General features: G+C 46.2%; 1 protein-coding gene across 6 annotated transcripts in view; it reads right to left on the bottom strand.

The window, feature by feature from the left end:
- Positions 1-506: 506 nt before the first annotated feature.
- Positions 507-8,990, bottom strand: part of TTF2 (transcription termination factor 2) — a 41,447-nt gene continuing 32,963 nt past the window's right edge. For 2 of the 6 annotated variants that reach the window (XM_042953585.1, XM_042953586.1), the window contains 5 exons: positions 7,377-7,435; positions 5,738-5,888; positions 4,966-5,048; positions 3,191-3,265; positions 507-1,277 (listed from right to left, as the gene is read on the bottom strand). In XM_042953585.1, coding sequence (XP_042809519.1) covers positions 1,133-1,277; positions 3,191-3,265; positions 4,966-5,048; positions 5,738-5,888; positions 7,377-7,435 — 513 coding nt within the window. In that variant the 3' untranslated portion in view covers positions 507-1,132. The other 4 variants (XM_042953587.1, XM_042953590.1, XM_042953589.1 and 1 more) reach the window with 4 other exon arrangements.

The following is an 8,990-nucleotide window of genomic DNA, read 5'->3' as shown; positions in this document are numbered from 1 at the left end:
TTTCTGGACTATTCTAAATCCTGTATTGTCATTTCGACAGTCTGCACAGCATCCTTACCAGGAGCAGATTCCATCTCAAGAAACCACTGTCTCTGCTCATCCATCAGAAGCAGCTCCTCATCTGTTCAAGTTTGATCATGAGATCGCAGCCATGCAAATATAACGAAAAGCCTGAAACATTGTTACCGAACTGTGACCCGGACAGGAAGTAACCAAATGCTGTTGCCAAGAAATGCAGTATCCACAAGGCGCCATGAAGGGAGGCCTGCCTGTACTGTAAAAAACGACACATAGCAGGGACGCCTGGGTGGCTCAGTCGGTTAAGCGTCCGACTTTGGCTCAGGTCATGATCTCATAGTTTGTGGGTTTGAGCCCCGTGTTGGACTCTGTGCGGACAGCTCAGAGCCTGGAGCCTGCTTCGGGTTCTGTGTCTCCTTCTCTCTCTGCCCCTCCCCTGCTTGCACTTGCTCACTCTCTCTCTCAAAAATACATAAACATTAAAAAAAAAAAGACACATAGTCTATTTTATTTCACAAGTAGCACATGATATTACAGTGACAGGAAATAGTGGAACAGCACTAGGTGAAACGATACCAAATACTGAATGCTGTGATGATGCCCATAACAGACACCTGCTCACATACGAGGCACCTCCTTGGTCTCACGCCTGTGAGGGAGAACTGTTTGGTGGAGACATGGCCGTGGGGTCCACTCTCTGCTCCGCCCAGGGACATGTTAAAAGGAGCAGCTTCACTGGCAGGAGAGGGACAGATGGCATGGAGCTGGGACACTGGTCCCCCCTGAGCTGAGAAGAGAAAGGCAACAGACGGCGTTTTGAGCTTTTACTGAAGCTTTCCTACAACTGCCCTGGCGTTGTTTTCCAAAATTCTTGAACTCTCAGGCATTTTCTTTTTCTGAAGTAGTTCATTAGTTTCTCTGTCACTCTTAAATAAGTCGATTGATTAACCTGACTGACTCACCAATTAATTAACATGGTAACTGAGGCTCGATGACGCCTCCTTCCAGGGAGGGCCTAGGGCCAAGGAGGGCTTGGAGGGTCACGTGTAGGTCGCTCTCCCAGATCCTAACACAAACCAACAGCAGCACTACCCTGAGCCCGGTAAACAGGAAGTTAGATGCCAAAAAGGACTTTGAGGTCAGCCAACGTGAGCTTCTTGACAGATTTTCCAGATCCTGATAGAACCTGTTTGGCCAAAGTTTTCTTTTTTTCTTGAAGGTGTAAGATCTTCTCTTCCACTGTTCCCTCACAAATAAACCTAAAAAAATAGATATGTAACAAACACCCAAAACAGCATATTTAATAACACGTTCAAACTTCTACTCAAGGCTTTAGTTTTTAAGATTTCTTCCTTTAAGTCTTCTCAGGTTTAGTTAAAAACTCCACGTTTAGAAGACCCAAACAACCTTGACTAAGTATATGCCCATTTAAAATGATGTGACGTAAATTATTTTGCGTTTCTTTCTGAAGCTGAGGTAACTGAAAAAATGCCAAAATAAGCCAAAGATATCTCCATCCAAAACTGTAGAGATCAGCTTCCACCCAAAAAGCTCAATCTTGATCAAGTCAGAAGGCCTTAAAGCTTATCAAATTTCTGCCAAGTGTATGCGTGCTGGTGTGAGTGTAGTGTCTCATTTCTTGGCTAATTCACACTGAACACAGGTTGTACAACCTGAAGAAATGCCACTGTTGTCATTCACTCGTTCGACACGCACTGATTCGGCATTTACAACATGCCAGGTGTGTAGGAATGGAGGGATGTGTATCTTGTGCTCTCAAAGAGCACACAAAGAAGAGAGACCTGAAAATAAACACAAGGCAGCTGGAAAGTGCTACAGAAATATGTCCAGTGTGCAGAAAGAGTAGAACATGGTGTGTTGGAGAAAGAGCAGGCTGTCCAGTCTGGCCAGGGCAAAAGTCAAAAGGACTCCGCCATGTTGTACCGCAATGGCAAAAGCTCAAGAGGATGGCAGGGACCACTTCGTGAGTAGCTTTGCGTGTCACGCTAAGAAATTTAGATTTGAGAGTAGTGGCAGTGTGGAGGGAAAGGAAGGGATGGTTATAACAGACATTTAGAGGGGCACCTGGGTGGCTCAGTCGGTTAAGCGGCCAACTTCGGCTCAGGTCATGATCTCGCGGTCCGTGAGTTTGAGCCCCGCGTCGGGCTCTGTGCTGACAGCTCAGAACCTGGAGCCTGTTTCAGATTCTATGTCTCCCTCTCTCTGACCCTCCCCTGTTCATGCTCTGTCTCTCCCTGTCTCAAAAATAAATAAAACGTTAAAAAAAATTAAAAAAAAAAAATAACAGACATTTAGAAAATAAAATTAATGGACTTGGTATGTGAAGAGAAAAAAGGGAGGAACATAGTCTGTGGCTCCAGAATTGGATATTCACAAAGACAAGGAATTCAGAAGCATCAAGAGACATGAGGTTATGGTATCCCATTTCCATCTGCGACATTCTGAGTGCCTGGAACATGTCACAGTACTTGCTACACAGTGAGTGCTCAACAGGTATTAGTTTTGGGAGTTAAATGAGATGAAAGCACGAGTGAATGAGTAGGTGCACAGAGACTCAGATATTTAGCATGGATTTGGGTATCTAGGTCTGATGTGTCGGAGAGCTTGGGAATGAGGACGCAGACCTCATGGGCTCCCTGGAGTAGACAGGATTATCAATGGAGGTGCATACAGGGTGAAGAGAGAGCTGACGACAGGGAAAGCAGCATGTCGCTGTGTATGGCAGATTGTGGAATTCACTGATGGCCCTGACACGCACACATATACCTGGTACAGCACACAAGAATTTTTTGGTGTTATTTTTGCAAACAAGATTTTTTGGGATATTATTCTTTTAAGAACTCTTACGTTCTTTTCCACATGTCTGAAAGTATGTCAAAATAAAAGTTAAAAGCAAGAACTAAATAAATAAAGCGTGGGGAGGAGGATGCTCTCCCTAGCCTAATATGCAATCTTGCAGGGACCAACCCCAAGGGTACCCCCATATTGCTTGTGTTCCCTTCCGGACTGTGGGTACGAGGGAGGCTGTGCCTCACGGGCATCGTTAGGCGCTCACCAAATACTTTACGTTCTATGAAAACACCCCCCAAGAAAGACTTTCACAAAAGTAAAGCTTGGGAAGGGGCCTAGGTCCCAGGAGGCCTTGACTTACTTGTGCACGACAACGTCTTTCTGCTGCCCTACTCGGTAAATTCGGTCACAAGCCTGGTCTTCGAGTGATGGATTCCTGTTAGAAAAGAGGCAAAGCTCAGAGGTGCTGTCGCCCTGGGCTGGATGGGCAAGTGCCCTGGGAAGAGCCAGCCTGCAGCTGCTTCCGGAGAGCTCAGGAGTTACAGACGGTGATCACATTTTCAAAGGGTTGAGAAAAGCCCATAGAGAAGAACAAAGGACAGAGACTTACGTAGCCCGCAAAGCCTAAAACAGTTACCATCGGGCCTAAAATATCTGCAGAGCAAGTTTGCAAATCCCTTGTCCTATGCTACGCTGGCCTCAGAAAGATTAGCTTCGAATATCTTCTCGCCCTCGAATGAGCAGCTCGGGTCAGTGTGCCGACAGAAACCCCACACCACCATCAGCTGACAACAGTTAAGTGACACAGGGGACGCCAATGCTCAATTTCGATCACTAACTAGCTGGAACCTCAACTTCAGATTGCTACCTGGAAACGTGAGGGCTGCCTAATGATCTTGAACACCGTTTTTAACTTTCATATCCTAAGATTCAACTAAGGGAACTTAATTTCTTATCTTCTTTATAGATTCTCACTATCAACTTCAAGCTAGTTTCTCATCTTTCCTCTTTGAATTCTTGGACAAGATTTCTCCATTTCAAAACACAGCCGTGTATGTATTTACGTATGTACTCAAGATTTTATTTTTAGCGGCCCCTGAGTGGCTCAGTCGGCTGGGGGTCTGACTCTTGATTTCGGCTCAGGTCATGATCCCAGAATCATGGGATCAAGCCCTGCGTGGGGCTCCGTGCTCAGCATGGGGCCTGCTTAGGATTCTTTCTCTCTCTTCCTCAGCCCCTCTCCCTCACTTGCTCTCACTCATTCTCTAAAATAAAAAAATAAAAAAATAATTTAATACATTTTATTTTTAAGTACTCTCCACACCCACTGTGGGGTTTGAACTCATGACCCTGAGATCAAGAGTCACACACTCCACCGACTGAGCCAGCCAGGCGCCCCCAGAAATCAGCATTTAACTCCCACTCTGCTTTCCTCCCTCACATGTATCAGGGAGTCCCAAATAAGACCAAAACACATTCTCCCAGAAGATGATAACAGGTTGGCCTATTTGCGCCAATCTGGGCCGCCTGGAGAATCAGACAAAAGCCCTATTTGGCATAATTGGAAAACCCCAAACTGAGACTAATTATGACATTTTCCTCCTACCAACACACAAACTCATTTATCTTATGTCTAGGAAATTTGCTGTTATGCTCTCAATGTTGATGCTACATGCAAAACCAATGGCCTTGTGTTAAGTGTATTCCTAACATAATTAGAAAATTCCTTTTCCTTTTGCAGTAAAGCTGCTCCTTCTTTTTCAGGGTTGAAATTTCCTTGGACGTCAACAAATGTGTGTGAAATATGGTATTCTGAGGAGGTAAAACTGAGTGAGATAGCTCTTAGCCCTGAGAAAAAGCCCTCTTCCCAGTTTCCATGGAAACAGATGTCAGATTAACAATAAAGCGAATGCTATTTTAAGTAGTCATTTGAAGCCTTGCTTGCTCAGGAATTCAGGCCCATCAGCAGTCCTACACCCTGTTTAGCCCTGTACCTGTACACACCCATGCAGCGGAGGCATCTCCAGAATGCAAAAAGAGCATTCTCAACATAGGAAGTCAGGCCCCAACGCCCCTGTAGCCCCTAGATCCTCGTGCTATGCTGCTGACGATGCAAGGAGAATCCAGAATCATTACCAGTGCATATCCAGAAGAAAAAGATGGTTTCCTCCAATCAGGTTTAGGCCAACACCTCCAGCCGAGAGAGAGATTAGCATAACCTTCAAAAGAAAGCACAGCATTCCCTTTATATGGATTTGGTCTCCTACTACAGCTCTCCCTCTGTCTCAGGTTCAAGCCCAAGATCAATCCCTATCAAATTTCCTTCTGCTGGCCCAAAACTCTGAGATGTTATCTCCCATGCCTCACCTTTAAGAAAACTCACTTTGTATTTTTTTTGTGGGTCAACCTCAAAACACAAGGCATGCATGCCTGCCAAAATACACAAATACTACAGTTGAGAGCACTGGGGCGGCTGGCGCAGCAGACTTTCCATTAACCAGATTCTGTCCATTCCCTGGGTCTCTGCACCCCGACACCTGCCGCTGTGAATGCTCCTGCCCATCAGTCCACCAAAGTTTTCCGTGTTCTTGCTGTTACTTCGTTTCTCCCCACACTCCCTCTCGTCAAACCCCCACCTAACCTTCAAGGCCTGCCTCCTCCACAAAGATTCACTCGGTCCAACCAGTTCTGCTCTTCCTCTGCTTCTACAGCCCTCATATTTTATTCTCTTTAAAGGATTTGCACACTTTGATACATACGCCAATAAACGTCTCCTAAATTAACAGCATGTGGAGGGAGCAAGGCAATGAATGTTTTGATAGCTGAGCTGCTTCACCGGAATGCTCTCTGTATATAACGGAGAATAATTTGCTCTCGACTACAGACCTCTGATGTGACCAGCTCGTACCTGAGGGCCCCTGGAGCTGTTAAATGCCTCCACCAGGTCCATCCTCTGTTTGGGGCTGACAGAGCCATCGATGGTGGCATAAGTCAGGCCGTGCCTCTTCAGGTGCAAGGCTACCACGTGCAGCATGCTGGTCCACTGGGAGACGATGACGCTGGAAGCAAGCGGAGAACAAAACATCAGCCCCAGGCAGAGAGGAAACAAATTCATCTGCAGGGCCTTCACGCCCCTGTTACTCTTAAGAGTCAGTCATCAAATGTGGACGAGGAAAGGCCTTCTGCTCCCTGGGGGGCAAAGGCGCACGCTCAGGTCACATTTTAAGGTTATAAGGCTGCTGGCTGTTTCCAGATCCAGGGTGTAATGTATCTCAAGCTAAAGGAGGTCAGAATAAAGTGGTGGCTAAGGACTGCAGCCTCCTAGCATTTGGGGGCCTAGTGCTCACCCAGAGATCTGTGGTCGTGCAGAAAAGGGATACAGGCCACCCTCCCTTTGCCAGCCACAACAAGATGCTGGGACATCTCTAGTCCCACCCCCAGCCTCCGTGCTATATGTCTGTATCTATAACTACATCTATCTATAAATCTCTATTTCTATCTCTTTTTTAGAGGAAGAGAATTAATTGTAAGCAGGTTCCACACGCAGCAAAAGACCGACGTGGAGCTCGATCTCACAACCCTGAGATCATGACCTCAGCTATCCAGGCACCCCATAGTTTTAAGTTTTTAAATCAAATTAGTCCATATACACAAATGCAGGTTTGTAACACACAGGTAAGGATAACAAATAACAAATGGGTCCATGCACCCAACTCAGGAAAATTCCCAGCACCGTGGGGCTCCCTGATCCACACCTCACCCCTGCCTTTCACATCTGTTACTCCCTTATTTTTCTTGAGATGTTTTCTTACCTTTTGAAAAACATTTTAAAAAATATTTGTTTTTAAGAGAGAGCGTGTGTGAGCGAGCAAGCACAAGATGGGGGGGGGGGGGGGGACGGGGCACAAGAGAGGGAGGGAGACGCAGAATCTGAGGCAGGCTCCAGGCTGACAGCACAGAGCCTGACACGGGGCTTGAACCCATAAACCGCAAGATTATGACCTGAGCCGAAGTTGGACACTCAACCAACCGACTGAGCCACCCAGGGCCCCAGCTTTTCTACCTCTTTAAAAAAAATGTTTATTTATGTACTTTGAGAGAGAGTGAGAGAGAACACGCATGCGTGTGAGCAGGGAAAGGGGAGAAAGAGAGAGAGAGAGAAGGAGAGGATCCCAAGCAGGCTCCACACTGTCAGTGCAGAGCCCGATGTAGGGCTTGATCCCGTGAACCATGAGATCATGACCTGAGTCAAAATCCAGAGACACTTAACTGCCCGGGCCACCCAGACACCCCCTATGGTTTTCTACTTTTAAACACTTCTCCAGGTGCTTAACTTACTCTGATCCTCTAGGGATTTCCTTCTGAATCAATGCCACAAATATGTAAACTAGAAATCATAGAGAATTTGTGCTCTAACTTCAGTGCTTCCTCCTGAGGATGATTTAAGGTCCTTGATTTATAAAAAGCTAACACTTAGAACTATCAGCAATGTCAAAGTTTCCTGATTAATTACAAACAATACTTGGATAACAAAAGAACACATTTACCTCTTTTGGGACCCTCCATTTCCTCGGATTGCCTCCAATTCCACCAACAGAGATGAAATCTGGGAAACGTTATTTAACACAAGTAAGTTGCAACAAATTCGCTTTCTTCCATCATCCCTCCCTGAACTACTGAACTGGCCTCTCTGCCTCTGGTCGTACCCCACTCTAGGCCATTCTCCTCTCTGCAGCCAGGGGGCTCTTTCTAAAATGCTGGTTTGTCACTTTCCTCCTCTGAAGGCCTGCTCCACAGGTTGTTGAAGAAGAGGACCCGTCCAATCTGAGCAACGCCTGTTAAGCTTCCGAAGAAGCTCTCTGGGTATTTCTCACCCCCCTCAGAGCACATGTAAGTCCACATGGGCGCAGCTGGTAAGAACACAAGTGCGACTTGGGAGAGCTGCTGGGTTCACTCTTCGCGACTGCTAATGAGAATGACCTTTTCAAAGCCTGGAGGGCTGGAGTGCATCCCCAGGATGGTGGAGGAGGAAGAAAACTGGACCAGGAATCAGGAGACGAAGACAGCTCTTACTGTGCCGTCACGCAGCTGTACCCCTTTGGGACTCCTGGTGAAGGGCTCAGACTCGTCATCAGTGAACAAGCAGCTGACTCAGACGGACTCTGCGGTGCCCTCAGGGCTCTGTCCCATGCTGGTGTTGTTAAAGAGGTCACCTCTAGACACCCCCACTCGCGAGGCTGCTTTCCTATCTGAACAAACACGCTGGGCAGGACCTGGGGCGCAGGACTGGACCATTGTGAATTCGTGGGGAGCAAAAAAAGCAGGCATATGAAACCCCTCATGTCTTGGAGACTTGGGGCTGTGGAAAGTGCTTGGACTGCCACACAAACAAGCTGGCGAGAGGTCTCCCGAGAAAACTGTAGTGGGAGGGCCAGAGTCATGGTCCACGAGCTGGGGTCAAGTTCCAGCAACACTCTGCAGGAGTTTAGGTGTGTTCTACCCAAACTCCCTGCTCCACATGAAGCCTGAAGTGGCTTGAACCACTATTAATGGGCTTGCACGAAAAAGTCTTGTGAATATATATCACCCGAGTATTAGATGAGGAGCACAGGCTATGAGGACTCTGTGGTCTAAGCCAAGAGCTCACTCTGAAGGTGCAAGGACATGAAGTCCATCCACATATGGTGTTCTTCTTATGTTTTCTCCCACTTGCTGGTGATCAAGACCTCAGTAAATACTTTCAAAATTTAATGAAAATTAGTTCTTGGGGCGCCTGGGTGGCTCAGTCGGTTAAGCGTCCGACTTCGGCTCAGGTCATGATCTCACGGTTTGTGAGTTCGAGTCCCACATCAGGCTCTGTGCTGACGGCTCGGAGCCTGGAGCCTGCTTTGGATTCTGTGTCTCTTCCTCTCTCTCTGCCCCTCCGCTGCTCATGCTCTGTCTTTCTCTGTCTCTCAATAATAAATAAATGTTAAAAAAAATTGTCTTTTAATTTTTAAAATTAAAAAAAATTTTTTTTAAATTTTTTAAAATAGTTCTTAACACCATTCCCTTGGCAATGACCTCATTTCTAGTTTTATATATATATATTTTAAGTAATATATATATGTATGTGTATATATACATACATACATATATACACATATATGCATATATATAAA

The sequence above is a fragment of the Panthera leo genome, chromosome C1, assembly GCF_018350215.1.
Source record: "Panthera leo isolate Ple1 chromosome C1, P.leo_Ple1_pat1.1, whole genome shotgun sequence".
NCBI classification, from domain to species: domain Eukaryota; kingdom Metazoa; phylum Chordata; class Mammalia; order Carnivora; family Felidae; genus Panthera; species Panthera leo.
This window is presented reverse-complemented; position numbering and strand designations above follow the sequence as displayed.